This window comes from Fusarium phalaenopsidis, assembly GCF_050370095.1.
Source record: "Fusarium phalaenopsidis strain FUZ10S chromosome Unknown contig_32296, whole genome shotgun sequence".
NCBI lineage: Eukaryota > Fungi > Ascomycota > Sordariomycetes > Hypocreales > Nectriaceae > Fusarium > Fusarium phalaenopsidis.
In genome coordinates, this window is record NW_028145408.1 from 242,694 (window position 1) to 259,456 (window position 16,763).

The 16,763-nt window shown below is 41.6% G+C and overlaps 5 protein-coding genes across 5 annotated transcripts; 4 read left to right on the forward strand and 1 right to left on the reverse strand.

Annotated features, from left to right (window-relative positions):
• Positions 1-299: 299 nt before the first annotated feature.
• LRP88_05667 (uncharacterized protein) lies at positions 300-599 on the forward strand (the record flags this gene model as incomplete). The annotated part of the gene is made up of 2 exons (XM_083242217.1): positions 300-484; positions 545-599. 2 exons carry the CDS (start codon positions 300-302, stop codon positions 597-599), a joined length of 240 nt encoding a protein of 79 aa, XP_083101153.1.
• Positions 600-1,900: 1,301 nt separating this feature from the next.
• On the forward strand, positions 1,901-3,107 carry LRP88_05668 (uncharacterized protein; the record flags this gene model as incomplete). Its single annotated transcript, XM_083242218.1, has 4 exons — positions 1,901-1,915; positions 1,979-2,777; positions 2,843-2,944; positions 3,103-3,107. 4 exons carry the CDS (start codon positions 1,901-1,903, stop codon positions 3,105-3,107), a joined length of 921 nt encoding a protein of 306 aa, XP_083101154.1.
• Positions 3,108-3,300: 193 nt separating this feature from the next.
• On the reverse strand, positions 3,301-4,024 carry LRP88_05669 (uracil phosphoribosyltransferase; the record flags this gene model as incomplete). Its single annotated transcript, XM_083242219.1, has 2 exons — positions 3,301-3,505; positions 3,618-4,024. The coding sequence occupies 2 exons, from the start codon at positions 4,022-4,024 to the stop codon at positions 3,301-3,303; spliced, it is 612 nt and encodes a 203-aa protein (XP_083101155.1).
• Positions 4,025-4,779: 755 nt separating this feature from the next.
• LRP88_05670 (URC4/urg3 family protein) lies at positions 4,780-6,332 on the forward strand (the record flags this gene model as incomplete). The annotated part of the gene is made up of 4 exons (XM_083242220.1): positions 4,780-4,950; positions 5,051-5,372; positions 5,449-5,622; positions 5,692-6,332. 4 exons carry the CDS (start codon positions 4,780-4,782, stop codon positions 6,330-6,332), a joined length of 1,308 nt encoding a protein of 435 aa, XP_083101156.1.
• A 935-nt stretch (positions 6,333-7,267) lies between these two features.
• LRP88_05671 (uncharacterized protein) lies at positions 7,268-8,836 on the forward strand (the record flags this gene model as incomplete). The annotated part of the gene is made up of 3 exons (XM_083242221.1): positions 7,268-7,357; positions 7,444-8,400; positions 8,462-8,836. The coding sequence occupies 3 exons, from the start codon at positions 7,268-7,270 to the stop codon at positions 8,834-8,836; spliced, it is 1,422 nt and encodes a 473-aa protein (XP_083101157.1).
• Positions 8,837-16,763: the final 7,927 nt, after the last annotated feature.

Genomic DNA, 16,763 nt, shown 5'->3' on the forward strand with positions numbered 1-16,763 from the left:
CTCAGGGCAGGAGCATCGTTCGAAGGTTCCTTGAGAGACACGTACCGGTGAGTTTCCTCACAGTCTTTGTGTTTGCAAATGTCGCAGATCGACCAACAAACAGGGATGAACAGGGGTCCTTTAAGCTTCGGTACAATCCTCATCCAACGAGATGAGACAACTTGTCTCCCCACACATATCTACTCCAAGCTTCCCCGGAGCATCGCATCCAGCAGTAAGCCACCATACCGCCACCAAGCTGCACGCAACCCTTATGATCTAACTAAAGCTTTTCCCCAGCCGTTTTAATATTGGAGCCGATGCTCGCGACGGGCGGTTCGGCTTCCAAAGCGATTGAAGTTCTCAAAGAGAACGGTGTCGCCGAGAAAGACATTGTGTTTGTTAATCTGATTGCCTCAAGAGCTGGCCTTGAGGCCGTCATGAATCGATTCCCTGAACTCTTGTTCGTGACGGCAGCTATAGATGAGGACATGACGCCCAGTCGGTACGTCAAGCTTCTTGCTCGACGAGTCACCCTTCGATTTCGACACTAACGGGTCTTTAGTCACATCGTCCCTGGTCTGGGCGACTTTGGAGACCGATACTATGGGACAACATAGAGGGGACTATGGCTTGTTGCTCAAGTGGAGTGGGGAGTGGCTGAGTTGCTTGACGCCGGCGGCGAGTCTTATCCGGAATGGGACCCTGAACCCGCAGACGAGGCCGAGAATAGCGAAGCGTGGCCACCATGGAGATAAGGAGGTCCCTGTTCAGATAAGAGATTTATTCGTGAGATAGATGTCTTATCTTTCGTTTTCCCATCTTTCCATTCAATTTAGTCCCTCAATTCTGGGCGCCGATCTTACTCCGGTCAAGTTGCACGTGAATCCTCCCCCATCTTGTCGGAATTTTTGCCCACTCCTCCCCAGACCCTCGTGAAAGAAACCCTAGATAGTGGAATCCCCAGAATATACACACATTCGATGCGGCAGCAATTCGATCCTCTATGATGGAAAACTACCAGCCATTATCGCCGTCAGCATCAGTTGATTTGACGAGACGGTCGTCTTCTACTGAAGGGAACCATGCTAGAAAGCGACCTAGGAATCATGTACGTAACCCACCAGTTCCTTTCGCAACCGCCTGCACTATGCTTGAGGGGGCAGGCGAAAGCTTTTGCTTCCTTCCCCCATGGCTGCCCTCAGAAGTCCCAAGAGGAGCAAGTCCTAGTTCAGCACTGCCAACCCCAGCCATTGTAAGGCTATGGGCCTGTCCGGGACCTGAGGCTAAGAAGTGCTGAACAGTCTCATACAATGGAGTCACGGTTTGAAGATCCTGGTCAATTTGATACAACACTAGTGCCAAGCGTCACATATAACTTTGTGGGGAATGAATTCGTTTTATCCAAAACTAAAACCTGGACTAAGGTCCATGATCCGGTATGCTTTTATATCCTCAGCTACTTCATAGGTAGCTTGATGCCATCGGCCTCGTCATTGACCTGTACTGATCAGTCGTCTCAAACCTTCATCACAAGGGTACCAGACTCTACCCCGGTCGAGGTCCAGCATGCTGTCGCCGAAGCCTCAAATGCGCAGCATGCATGGGCAGAAGTACCATTGGCGAAGCGACGCAGTCTAATGTTGAATCTCCTCACGGTGATCTATCAACACTCAGCAAAAATCGTATGTGCTACTTCTCCTGCCTTGCCCCTGCCGTGCAAGGGATAGTTCCTTTAATCTCAGAGTCAGCTAACACATCGGCACTTGAGAGGCACACGCTATGCGTCGAAGTTGGCAAGACCCTGGCCGATGCCGATGCCGAATTTAAACGAGGCGTCGATGCATTGGAGACGGCGTGCACGACTATCAATGATGGCGTTGGCATTCATTTTCAGCACAATGCAGCTGAGATACACACCATGACGCAGCCTCTGGTACGTCCCTGCTTCCGATAACTACTACGTCTCGTCTTCAGGTGTTGACCCTTTCACTTCAAGGGTGTTTGCGTCGCCATCTGCCCATTTAACTTTCCCTTCCTGATCCCCCTCTGGTCTGTGCCGTACGCCATCCTGGCCGGGAATACCGTGGTTCTCAAACCCTCGGAGCAGACACCTTCTGCGCCTCAAATCTTGGCAGAGTGCTTCCTCCGTGCGGGGTTCCCCCCGGGGGTGTTCAACATGGTCTACGGCGGAGCCGGTGTGGTGAACTCGCTGCTCTCCCAGCAGGCCGTTCGAGCCATCAACTTCGTTGGCTCAGAAGTCGCTGGAGAACGTATATATGAGCATGCCACTGCCACTAGGAAGCGCATACAGGCAGAGTGCAGCGCTAAAAACCACGGTGTCGTGCTGGGAGATGCATCAAAGACGAAGACCCTCTACGCCATCGCGGGGAGCGCTTTTGGAGCGGCCGGACAGCGATGTATGGCGTTGAGTGTTATCATTCTCGTGGGAGAAACGAGAGAATGGCTCGATGATCTAATCAGCCTGGCAGAATCGTTGGCCGTCGGATGTGGACTCGACCCTGTCGTGGACATGGGCCCGCTCATCTCGCCAGCATCGAAGAACAGGGTGAAGAAGGTGATTGCCAACGCCGAGAAAGAAGGGGCCAAGATTGCCCTTGATGGTAGAAAGCGAGTGGTTGCCGATTACCCCGACGGGAACTTTTTGGGCCCGACAATCTTGACCAACGTCAAACCGTACATGTCTTGCTACCAGGAGGAGATCTTTGGGCCAGTGCTGTGCTGCATTGAGATTGACACGCTGGAAGAAGCCATTGAGCTCATAAACGCAAACAGGTGTAAGTTTCTTCAGTCCTTGGTATGAACAACTCCAAAGCAAAGTGGACTGACGTGCCGGATGCAGACGGCAATGGTTGTACCATCTTTACGAACAGCCCGGCCAGCGCCCAAGTCTTCCAGCGGTCTGTAAATGTTGGTCAAGTCGGCGTTAATGTGCCGATCTTAGGTGAGCCTCTCTTCTCTGACCCTCAAGAAAGCAAATACTCACAATGTCTGGCATTCAGCTCCGTCCGGTCCTATACTGCGGACGGGAAATAAAGATTCTTTCTTAGGAGGTACGGACGGATGTCCAACATTGCCCGACATGCTCGATGTTTTTTGAAGACTAACCGTTGTCTCGTGCCAGACCAAAATCCACATGGGCGGACTCCGTGGCAGTTTTATACTACAACAAAAACAATCACATCTCTGTGGCATTAAGCATGGGCTATGGGTAAAGGAGCTAGTAAATGCAGCAGCATGAATAGTAGCGAATCAAACTTTCTGAAATGTCTTTGCTCACAACATACAAACACGCGTAATTTATTGAGATGGACTGTTCCCAGTTCCAAATAGACTGTCTCCAATATCTCCGAGTCCTGGCTTGACGTAGCCCTTGCTGTCCAACTCCTCGTCGACCGCACCCACAAAGAAGCGAGTGTTCTCGGGCCAGACATTGGCGGCCTTTTCGAGACCCGGCCTGCTAGCCAAAAGGGACAGGAAAGAAATGCTTTCGACACCCCATTCCCTACGTCTACAGTTAGATCATATTTCTTGTCGATCCCGAGAAGTTTGGGTTTCTCCCCCCTCATCAACATGGATCACTTGTGTATTCGGGAGAACACGCGGGGCAAACTTACCTGAGGATCGAGATGGCAGCCCCAGCCGTGCCACCGGTAGCCACCAAAGGATCCAGGACGTATGCGTGCTTGATGTTGGAATCTTTGAGCGGTAGCTTGTTGTAGTACTCAACAGGCTGTAGGGTGTGGCGCTCTCGGAACAAGCCGATATGATGGATCACCATGTCGGTGTCCTCGGGGAGACAGTCGACAAATGGCTCCATCATGGCAAGACCGGATCGTAAAATGACAATGACGGCGATTTTCTCATCTGGAGACGGTGCCTCTTTGACTGCATCCTTGGTCAGGATCCTGGTGAGCTCGCCCACTAGAGCTCGAACTGTCGCGGGCCGCTTCACGCCTTGCCGAAGCTTGCTCAAGACCGGGCCGTAAGCAGGGTCCGAGACGAGGAAGGAATTCGGTGCCATGGTGAGTGTACGTGGGTACGATCGGCTGCGAGTCGAATGGCAAGAAGATAAGTATTGTTGGTAAGGGAGAAAAAAAGAAGATATATGGTTGCTTTAGCGACCTGACGATGCGAGGAGGATCGAACTGGCGAGGTCATATGGGGGGGTCCCAAAGCCTCGAAGGATGCCTCCGTTTTCGCTCTGCGAGCGACCATTTACGGCACGAAGCATGGCTGCGATCATCGGTGCTGATGTTGAGTATCTGCCAGCGAAGTTTATCTAATCGGCTCTGGTCTCAGTCATTGAAGCTACCACGGGCGACTGAGATACGAAATCTTGGGGAATCTTGATAAGCATGGGAGCTCTTATTAGCGCCTGATGGCCGGCACTGAGAAGACGGAGAAGGGATAAGGATAAGGATAAGGCCTGATAACTTGACACCAGAGAAAAAAACTCCACAGGCCGCTATCGTCTCCACATTGATGTCCTACCCAGGGTACCTGAGCATGACGGGCCAACAGCCTTATCCATGGCTCCTTAGGGAAAAGCATCCTTCGCTGGAGTGGCCTTGTCTGAGGGCTTCCAGCGTTGCCGACTCAATCGTGAGCTACATGCTGCCCCACGCCCCGTTTGTATGATGAAAATGAAATTCATCATGATTTCCAACATCAAGACCAGTCTCGTCCCGCTCCATTTGTACCAACCCCCCAACTGCCTGCCCAAGATTGTAGAGTACTCGGTAGAACCAAGCCAGGACATCGACAACTTGGCCCATCATGACGTCTGCTGCTGTAGACCCTGCCATTCAGCATCTGCTCAGCCTTCAAGCGGTGCGGGAGCGATCGCAGCTCGTGTTTCGCGCGGCCCAGGAGGGGTTGCTGCGGAGCTTCCAGTATGATGCTCAACGCATGCCGCATGTCGCCGATTTCGTGATTGGAGTCATCAAGGTGAGCCTTCACTCCTCATCCCCGACTTGCCCATACCAGCGAAAACCAAACCAAGCATTACCTCCCACAAGCGCTGCTTTCGTTCCTGACTCTGTGACAGCGCGATTTCGGACCCGATCGATTTACTGAAATTCCTCCTCATGGCCGATGGCAACATTTAGAGGTTGGCGGTGTTCCGCGATTGGCTCAATGCCTGGATACCTGGACTTCTCAAGGTTGCGACAAGTTGGAGCTGACCCGGCGCTTGGTCGACCTATTCTTCGTGTCTGTATTGCTAGACGCCGGCGCGGGAGATGTCTGGAAGTTCAAGGAACCAGGTACCAACCAGGTTTACAACAGAAGTGAAGGCATTGGCGTCGCATCCCTGTACATGTTCAAGTCTGGTGTGTTTAGCAGCGACGGTACAGATTGTGTAGTTGATGGTAAGCACACCTCTTCTCCTCCTTGTTTGTTGGGTCCTGTGGAGTATCCTAACATCAAATATTTCATGTCGTTTAGGCAAAGGGCTAGTCGATCTGTCGGGGAAGGCGTTCGAAGAACATTTCCAGATCTCGGTCGAGAATCCTCTTATCGGCGTCTCATCACGTGTAGAGCTCATGCGCAGTGTCGGCCGATCACTGCTTGCACAGCCTGACATGGCTGGCTCAACTGGCAGACCTGGTAACATTGTTGGTGAGCACTGAACTCATTGCCAAGGAGCAAAGCTGGCAGGGTTTGTCACGGGCTAATTCTAGGACCCAGATTACTTGATAAAAGCTTCAAAGGCGCCCCATACTCTCGACTACGAGCTTCTTTGGTCTACTCTACAGCGCATTCTCCTGCCCGCGTGGCCGAAGAATCGCACCACTGTCGCTGGAACCTCCCTGGGTGATGCATGGCCACTTCGGGTCCTGTCTGACAGGTCCAAAGAGACAGGACTTGGCGCAGATATAGCCGCGATACAGCCATTCCATAAACTCACACAATGGCTTGGATATTCTCTCACGGTCCCCTTCACTCGTGTCTTGGGCTTCAAGATCCCCAACCTTCATCTCGGCACCGGACTTCCTGAATATCGAAACGGGGGTCTATTTGTCGACTTGGGTGTCCTGAAGTTGAAACCAGAGGCTCTTAGGGAAGGGAGAAAACTGTCTGGCCAGGAACTGCCCATGTTTAACGCCACCAGCGACACCATTGTCGAATGGCGAGCCATGACCGTGGCCCTCCTCGATGAACTTCACAAGTTGGTGGCGCTCGAGTTTGAGAAGAGCGGTTCTGCTCTGAACATGGCACAGATGTTGGAGGCAGGGACGTGGAAAGGGGGCCGGGAGATAGCTTCAAAACTCCGCCCTGCGACAAAGTCTAGCCCAATTCTCATAGACGGCGATGGGACCCTGTTCTAGGCGAACTAAAAAGGAAGTTTGCCTAGACCAGCAATGGTTCATTCATGTTTGTAAATATCTTTAAACAACGCTCACCGTCTACGAATTCTTGGTTACAGCATTGAACAATCAGATTACACTCGTTGTACATGTGTCTGCCTGGATGTACGCTTAATGGGAAGTCAGGGAGCGGAAGGCAAAGTCTGTGTTCAACCTAAAACTCACCTTGACACGCAGCTTTTCTGTACAGCAATCTCCTTCAAGATATGGTCATAATGGCTAGACATCCGTGCAAAGTTCATGTATCCAGCTGCAAGACATGAGTTCTAGATCGTACAGAGAAGCATTCGAAGTCACTTGAGTGCCATAGGGTTTCAAGCCCCACTACGTAAGATCCACCCCTTGCGGAGAGTTGCCTAGCGCTTGATGTTCCTGTTATCTTTCTCTGCATTCTTATCTCAAAATGCCATATCAGATAGAGTCAGCTGGGCCTTATCTCGCCACATTATCTCCCCACACATGGATATCTATCGTATAGAGTAGCATAGGTTATACTTTAGTGCCAATCGATCAGAGCAAAGCAATCACAGCGATCTCACCATGCCCACGTGATGCTTTCGCTACCTTTAGGCGATTGATTGCCCCCATAAGGTTTGGGGAGGGATCTTATCGTCGCGTTTTGGGACATCCTATCTGGACTCATTGCTTGATTATCCACGTGAAGATTACAGAAGCGGCACACGATAGCGGTGTTGACGAAGTCTCACTCACGGGAAGCATGCTTTCGGGAAACTAAGCAAGTAAATCTCTGTAGATGTCGAACTGCGAATTCCTATAAACAGAAATCCACTGAGCGACGACTTGCTTAAAACGTTGGCAACATGGGAAGCCTGAACACAACGTGCCTTGACGACTTTGTTAATCCTCGGCCAGCTAAACGTTTGCAGACCCTCAATATGTCAATCAACGGCGAGATGAAGAACGGTGCATCGACCAATGGCACTGCTGCGCAACACGATGGCAAGGGCTACTCGCAACGTATCATCGTATGTGCCTCCATTCCGTTCCCAAGCTCGCATCTCCCCTTGAGAAATCATCATTACAGGATAAAGTGACTGACGACCCCGCAAAGTTGACCACCTATCCTGGCCAAAGCGTTGTCGATCCGGTTGACCTCACCTGGGGCGATGCTGACCCCAAGAAGCGAGGGCCGGTGCTCGTCTCCCGGAGCGGCAAGACTCTGACGAGACGCAACGCCATCGGAGCCCACGGCGGCAGCTACAGCATCTACAATGCGCTCGCCATCGCCGCGGGCGATCTTCCCCGCGACTTCCGTCCGAGCTTCGAGAACACGCAGCCTACCTTCGATTTCCCGCAACAACCCGCGTGGTCCGATCCGACCAAGATCGTCTCCATGGATCCTTTCGGTCATGATATCGTCAAGAACTTCCAGGACCATCTGGCCGATGGACTGGACGTGCGACCCACGATTGCCATCACCCGCGCTCACATGCGAGTCGGAGAGATCACAGACGCTATCAAGGAGGGACGTCTTCCCGTGGACGGCAACATTGTCGTCAGCGAGGATGGTGACGTGCGCGTCACAAAGTGCGCCGTGGAGCCTGTGTGGTATCTTCCAGGTGTTGCATCTCGGTTCGGTATCGACGAGGGAACATTGCGCCGGGCGTTGTTCGAGCACACCGGCGGCAGTTATCCCGAGTTGGTGACGAGGCCAGACATCAAGGTATTCCTCCCGCCTATTGGAGGCCTCACAGTATACATCTTCGGTCCCCCAGAAAAGGTGTCAGATGTCAGCTGCAGACTAGCTCTTCGCATCCATGACGAATGCAACGGCTCGGACGTTTTCCAGTCGGATATCTGCACCTGTCGACCATATCTGACCTTCGGCATTGAGGAGGCCATCAAGGAGGCCCAGAATGGCGGCTCCGGTATTGTCATTTACTTCCGTAAAGAAGGTCGCGCTCTGGGTGAGGTTGTCAAGTACCTTGTTTACAACGCCCGGAAGCGAGGCGGAGATACGGCTGATAAGTATTTTGCCCGTACCGAGAACATTGCCGGTGTTCGCGATGTAAGAGCAACCAACCCCTTGGGCTAGTGTTACTGTTGAGCTGACATGATGGACGCTGTAGATGAGATTCCAAGCCCTGATGCCTGATATCCTGCATTGGCTTGGTGTGAAGAAGATCGACCGCATGCTCTCCATGTCCAACATGAAGCATGACGCGATCGTGGAGCAGGGCATTCCCATCCTCGAGAGAATCCCCATCCCAGACAGTGCGTTGCTCCCTAGCTGCCCTAACCCATCTCATCCCATTCACGCACTACATTGTGCCTCAGATCCCATGGCTAACATGAAAGCAGGCTTGATTCCAGCCGATTCCCGGGTAGAGATCGATGCCAAAATCAACGCTGGCTATTTTACAGCAGGGAAGAAGTACGATGAAGAGGAGCTGAAACAGGTCAAGGGTCGTGGATGGCAGGGCTGGGAAGATATCGCACACTAATAATCTGCGAGAAGAGGGTTCGAGAGGGGCGGGGGTTGCGATGAGCTCACCGAAGTGAGGGCTACTGGGGCCAATAGCTCTTTGATTTATCTGTTTGCATGGATTCCCACCTATTCTACATTCAGGAACAGGGGTAAAAAAAGGAAGAAAAAAAAAATTAAAAAATAAAAATAAAAATAAAAATTAATAAAAAACAACTTAATATTAAAATATAATATAAATTTTATATTATTTTAATTTATTATATACTATATAACGTACATAATAAGCATGCGTCGCATGCAAGTATATATCGCACTTTTCCCTCTTATACTTAACTTTTCATTTAATTAATTAATTCTTTAACTATTAAATATATTAGACCTAAACACTAAGGCTAAAACTCTTCTTGCTCTTTAAGCACTTCAGAATAACCTAAAACTAAGCATTTAATGCGCTATAAACCTCTATAGGATCTCCGAGCATAGGCTACATCGCCGGCAGAATGGCATTTAATCGCGATATGATTAGATCCCTTAATCGCGTCGACTATCTAATCTTAAGGAATAAATCATTATTTAGTTCATTCTCGACCTAGACTTACGAGGATTTCCCCCCTGACTGCGTGGTATAAAAGAAATAGCTAATTAATTACTTACTAACCGCGACGCGCTATTAATCGGCATGTATTAGGCTTTAAACTTTATCAAGTGATATCTAGACCTTAAGACGCGTTTTTTTTATAAATATAACTACTAGAGAGCTAAGTGCAAAGATCTAGCTATTATCTATAACTAGTTTATGCTTATAGCAAATATAATCGCGAAGTATAATATCTAATTAGATAATATCTATAATATTAATAAGACTAGCTTTATAATAGGTATAATTTAGAGCGGAATAGTTATTATAGGCATAGATAGGCATAGAAAGCTAAAATCGGTATAGCCTAGAAACCGAGAATAGATTATAGTTGTAACGGTGCACCTTAGCCGTCACGCCACAGGGCAAAAGATTGGGCTATAATCGCTATTGTAGCAATCATAGTGGTGCTTCAGCTGCCTATATAGAGGCTTACAGCGCCGTTACGGGTAACCAAGCCGTAACAATAGTTATCTAGGCAATTAATGCGGATGGCTAAGCGATCCCGCTGTTTATTATCAGTGTATGTCACGACCATGATATGGGCCAGGCGGGGAAGCATGGCAGAAAACACTCTGACTAAGCAGGACCGAGAAAGCCGAACATCGCTCCTATCGGTCCTGGGACCGAACGTCGAAAGCGTCGGTCCTACCGATGGACTAAACCTAGAGAACGCCGGTCTAAAAGATCAATCACAAGTATATAAAACACGCTCATTGCACTTTCTTATATACTAGCTACCCCAGCTATTAATATAACTTGGTTACACTTAATACCTTTAAGTATATTACTAGATATAACTTATAACCTATTGCTTAGACTACGCCTAGCACTCTCTGCTAATATAAACCCTACACGACTAGTTTATCCCTTGGGAAACATATAATCGTCACACGTTGATAGCTCTTATTTAGTAGTATACTACATACTTTGAGCAATATTATTACTATGGCACCTAATACTGGATCTCCTTCTACCCCTCGCAGTAAGCTGCCTATTACCCCCCAATAGGGATAGCCTGCGACCAAACCAGAGGAACCTAATATCCCAATGGATACTAATGACGACGGCGAAGAATATATCGTCCCAGCCTCATACGAGGACGAGGTCCGCAAACTCAGAAATAAGTATAACTACCTAAGCATCTAGTATAATAACCTCCTAGATGGCGCACGCAATAACGCCAGGATCACTTAAGAATAATTAGCCAGCATAGAGGCATCTATGAACGATATATAGGAATGCTTCCGCTAAGCCATGGAATAATAATAGCAGCAATACCAGCAGATAATTAACAAATAATAAAACCAGATCAACTAACTCACTACGCTCTAAGCTTAGTAAAATAACCTAGCATAATAGTAGGTCTATAATCTCGGTAACCTAATATTTAAATATACTACCGCTAATACTACCTATAAAGATATTAGCGAGATTATTAAACCCAAAGACCTAGAACCATTTAATAGATAGGCCACATATATTAGGACGTTCCTTATATCTCTTAGAGCGTATTAATAATACTTTCCTACTAGGATAGCTAGTGCTAAAAGTAAGGTCCTATATACTAGTAGATACCTCATAGGTAATATACTTACTTAGTTTAAGCCTAAGCTACGCGACTTTCTTAGGAATAAACCCACCGAAGAAATATAACTCTTTTTCGCTAAATATAAAAACTTTAAAAAAGTAATTAGATATAACTTTAGAACTATTAATAAAGAATAATAAGCTATATAGAAACTTAAGAACCTATAATAAATAAAGGCCGCCTTAACCTATATAGCCGAGTTTATATAAATTACCTTATTTCTTAATTAAGAAATAAATACCTTTTAGATTACTTTCTATAAAAGACTTAAGGATAAGGTCAAGGACGAGCTCTATAAAGTAGAAAAACCTAATAACCTCTAGGACTATATTAATATAACTATTAAGATTAATAACTAATAGTTTAAATGATAAATAGAGAAATCTAATAAAGGATAAATTTAGGGCAATAAGAATAATGCTAATTAATCTCAAAGGCGAGAATAAATTAGGGGCAATACCTCCTATAGAACCCACGCGGGACCTATGGAACTTAGAGCAGCCTAGAGAGATAGCAAGGACATTGAATGCTATTACTGCCATAAGAAGGGCCATAGGGCCAATGAATGCCAAAGGAAGCAGCGAGACATAGAGGAAGGGCGCTATTAACCAAAGCCATGACAGCCCCTCCCAGAAGGTAAGAAATAGGTAAGATCCACCCGGGCAGATACTAAACCCCAGATGGCCATCCGCACCATTAGAATACTCGAAATAGCTCGATAAGGATATAATAAAACCGGCATTTAACTAGATGAGCTAGATATGCTATATAGCTAAGTATACCTCTCAGAAGAATAAGCGGAAGGCAACTATATGATTAATAATATCACGAAGGAATAACTCTATAAACTAATTAAACCCTAAAAAACCAACCGCTTATATATTATAGAACACATGGGATAGAAACCACTCCTAGAGCCTAATAAGGAAAGATAATAACTAGGCAACCTAATGCCATAGCGTACTATCGCCGTGACTAGACGCGCCGAACCCTAAACCAAAGAACCCACGACATCCCCTTTAGCATAATAACCCTTAAACAAATAAGCTAACTTCTAAGAAGCCGCTATAAAGGGATTTAACTATAAGAAATAGATTATAAGATATAAAGAGAAGGAATAACTTCTAGTGCCCGCTATAGTCCACCGAAGGGACTACCGATAAGATGACCCCACGCGGTATAACTATACCCTATGCCCTTAATACTAGATTAAGGCATCACGGGAATATAATAAAATCCGCGAATAATAAAAAATAGATTAATATAATAAACTACCACGTAATAATTAGATTATTAAAACAAATAGTAATAATATTAATTAAACTAAGTTTAAGCATAAGGCTCGAAAACTATAAAAAGAACTATGCTAAGAGCGCTCTAGGAAGCCCTAGAAGAGTAATAAAAAACTTTAAGAGAAAGATTACCCCTAACTATATAATAAAAATAATAATAAGTACTAAAATAGCCTAAGGGAAAGGTATATCTAGACCGCATAAGAATATATAGAAATATTAAATAAGCGAGAAATCTATATTTAAGCCTACTATTAGGAATTAGCTAAAAACCCTTAATATCTAGAAATACCTTTTAATCCACGGGACGACATAAGGATATACCTAATATACTAAGAGCATACTAATATCTCTTAGATATTATGCTAATATTATTAGTATAAAACCTATTAAGAAGAGAAATAAGAATAAGATTACTTCCCTATCTTATTACTCTATTAACTAAATAATAAACCCTATCTATAATATAAAATAAAAAGGTATAAAATAATATATTAGTATAAATCTATTAGTATCGCAAATATATAATATTCTTTAAAACTCTATTACGCCACTCAGGAGAAGAAATAAATTACTTATAAGATTAAGGACTAGTAGAAGATAATTAGCTAAGAAAATAAAAAAGACCCTAGAGCTAAATAAGAATAGTAATACTAGGACTAGCTATATAGCCAGGACAACACATATAACTATGACGCCTATATAAATAGCGAGTATAAATTTAATTATATAAACTACGCTCTAGTAATATTAAAAAACTAGATACCCTATCTAATATAAGGCGACGGGTAAATAAATAAGGGAATATATTACCCCAGAAGGCCCTTTACTCTACTACTAGAATATATAGGCGATAATGCCTAGAATTAAAAGTATAAGTTAAAGGAAAATAATTAAATACTTTAATAAATAGTAAAGCTAAGCAGAATTACTTCAATCTAATAATAGCGAATAGGCTTAGGCTACTATAGAGATATAAATAGATGCCTTACTTAGTTATTAACCTAGAAAGAACCCCTTTTAACTATAATAATAGTATTATTAATAGCGAGATTAATTACCTTAAAGTTTTTATTAAAAGAAAAAACTAAGGCATTTTATTTAATATTATACTAAATAAGTAATATAATCTTATACTTAGGTACCTATAGTTATAATAATTTAACCTATATTTTAATTAGAAGACTAGCTAAGTGCTCTCTTTTAATAATAAGGCACCTTCTATAGTAAATAATAACTTAGAATACGACGCGAGATCTTAAACTTCTACTAAAGGAATTAAAGAAGTTAGGCAGAGGCAAATATAAGATACCTCTCTACCTATAGGGATAAGATATAAATATCAAAAGAGACAAAAATAATAGCAATAAAAGATAATTATATAAGTTATATAATAGTTTTATAAACTTAAAAAGGACCTAGCTCTATAAAAGAAACTATAGGATAACCTAGAAGAAAAAGAGCGACTTAAGAATATCTTATAGTAATATTATATCTATAAGAAACTCTTCGCGAAAGAACTTAAAATAGGCCTACCTAAGTATATATACTATAACCTAGAAATTAAGTTTATTAATAAAAAGCAACCCAGCTTTAATAAACTCTACCTACTTAATAAAGTATAACTATTAGTATTAAAGAAATATATTAAAGATATAATATAGAAAGGATATATTAGGGAAAGTAAGTTATTTATTAAATACCTTATTATATTTATTTTAAAGAAAAACAAAAAGCTCTAGCTTTATATTAACTTTAGGATGCTTAATGCTATTACGGTTAAGGATTATATACCACTACTTCTTATTAGTGAATTAAAGGATTAGCTTTTTAGTATAAAGTATTTTATAGCACTTAACCTCAAAGGAGCCTATAACCTTATTTAGATTAAGGAAGGATATAAATAGAAAACCGCTTTTTATACTAAGTATAGACTATTTAAGTACCTTGTTATGCCCTTTAGACTTATTAATATACCTACTATATTTTAATAAATAATTAATAATATACTATAAGAATATCTAGATATATTTATTATATATTACCTAGATAATATCCTTATCTTCTTTAAAATAAAGGAAGAATATATAAAATATATCCATAAGGTACTATAAATACTATAAGACGCTAAGTTATTAGTAAAACCCGAGAAAAGCAAATTCTATGCCTTAGAAATAAAATTCCTCGGGTATATTATCTCTTATAATAAGATATAAATAAACCCTAAGAAGGTCTTAGCAGTTAAGAAATAAAAAGAATTAATAAACGTTAAGGAAATATAGGCCTTTCTTAGATTCACTAATTACTACTATAAATTCCTTAAAGCCTTTAGATAGATAGCTATACTATTAATAGAACTTATAAAGAAGGATAAGACCTTTATATTTAGGAATAAAGCTAAGGATGCCTTCGATAAAATCAAGGAACTTATCCTAAGTGAATTAGTGCTTAAGATATTTAACCTATCTTAACTAATTAAACTTAAAACCGACGCCTTAGACTTCGCCCTAGGCGCATAGATTAGGCAACGGGACGACAAAGGACTCCTATACCTAATCACATTCTACTCCCATAAGCTATATAAAGCGGAACTAAACTACCCTATCTACGATAAAGAATTCCTCGTAATCATTAATGCCTTTAAAGAATTTAGGCACTATCTCCTAGGAAGCTAATACTAGATTAAGGTATATATAGACCATAAGAATATTACCTACTTCGCGAAAACATAAGAACTCAGCGGATAATAACTCTAATATATTAAATACCTCTTAGAATTTAATTATATTATTATCTATATTAAAGAAATAAAAAATAGCAAAGCTAATGCTATTAATTAATGCCCCGACCTAGATATAAGAAGAACTAAGATAAAAAAACAACTCTTATAATTTATATAGGAAAGATACCTTATATAATAAATTATTATAATAACCTATATAGTAAAATAAGGCAATTTATTACTTATAGAAATCCTAGAATATAATAAATACCTCTTAGATAATAAGAAAATAAATAAATAATAAGTACTATAAGAATTATAATATAACCTTATACGCGAAATATATAAATACCTACTATATAAATATTAAGGAATTAATAAAACCCTAAAATAAGTTAAAATAATATTTATTTTTCCTAATATAAAAAAAATTATTTTAACTATTACTAACTAATATAACCTCTACGCGAAAACTAAGGCATAACGCTATAAACTATATAAAAAACTATAACTACTCCTAGTTATATAATAACTATAAAACTTAATTACTATAGATTTTATTATTAAACTACCCCTATTAGAAGAACTAGCTACTAGAAACTTTTATAATAGCGTTCTTATTATTATAGATAGACTTATAAAATTCTCTTATTTTATACCTTATAGAGAAGTAATAATAGCTAAAGAATTCACCTATCTCTTCTATTTCTATATTACTAAAACACATAGACTGCCACTCGAGATCATCATAGATCAAGGACTACTATTTGCATCAAAATTCTAGCAGAGCCTCATAGGATACTTAGGAATTAATCATAAACTCTCCACTATATACCACAAGGAGATAGATAGATAAATAGAATATATAAATTAAATACTAGAATAATACCTCTAATGCTATATTAACTATAAATAAAATAACTAGGTTAAAAAGCTACTAGCCGCCTAGCTAGCCTATAATATAATAACTAATAAAAGCACTAAGGTTATATTAGTATATGCTAATTTTAGATTCATACTAGATATTTACTAATAATCCTAAGACGCTATTATTAACCCTAAGGCGATCCTTATTAGCGACTAACTATAAAACCTATATAAAGAAATAAAAATAAAACTTAAATTTATTAGAAATAAAATAATAATATATACTAATAAGAAAAGAATTAAGGGACTAATCCTCTTAGAGGGAGATATAATCTACCTCGTAATAAAAAATATTAAAATAAAATAATAAAATAAAAAACTTAATTATAAATATATTAGATTATATAAGATTAAGCAGAAAATTTTAAAATATAACTATAAACTAGATTTATTACCTAAGGTTAAGCTCTATTTAATCTTTTATATTTTATTACTTAAGTTAATATAAGATACTATCTAAGTAAAAATAAATAAAAAACCAGATATAAAAATTAATAGACTAAAAGAATATATTATAAAAGCTATCCTTAATATAAATAAAATTAATAGCAAAATAATATATTTTATTAAATAAAAAGACTACCCCGACTTAGAAAACACATAAGAACCCCTAGAATACCTTATTAGTATATAATGCCTTCTAAAAGACTTCTACTAATAATACTAAGCATAGGCTCATTAAGACTAATAGCGTTCTAATTAATTAAGTTAATGGCCCTAAAAGAATGCGCCTCTATAATAGCGGATGACTCCTCACGGAGCTTGCCTAATTCC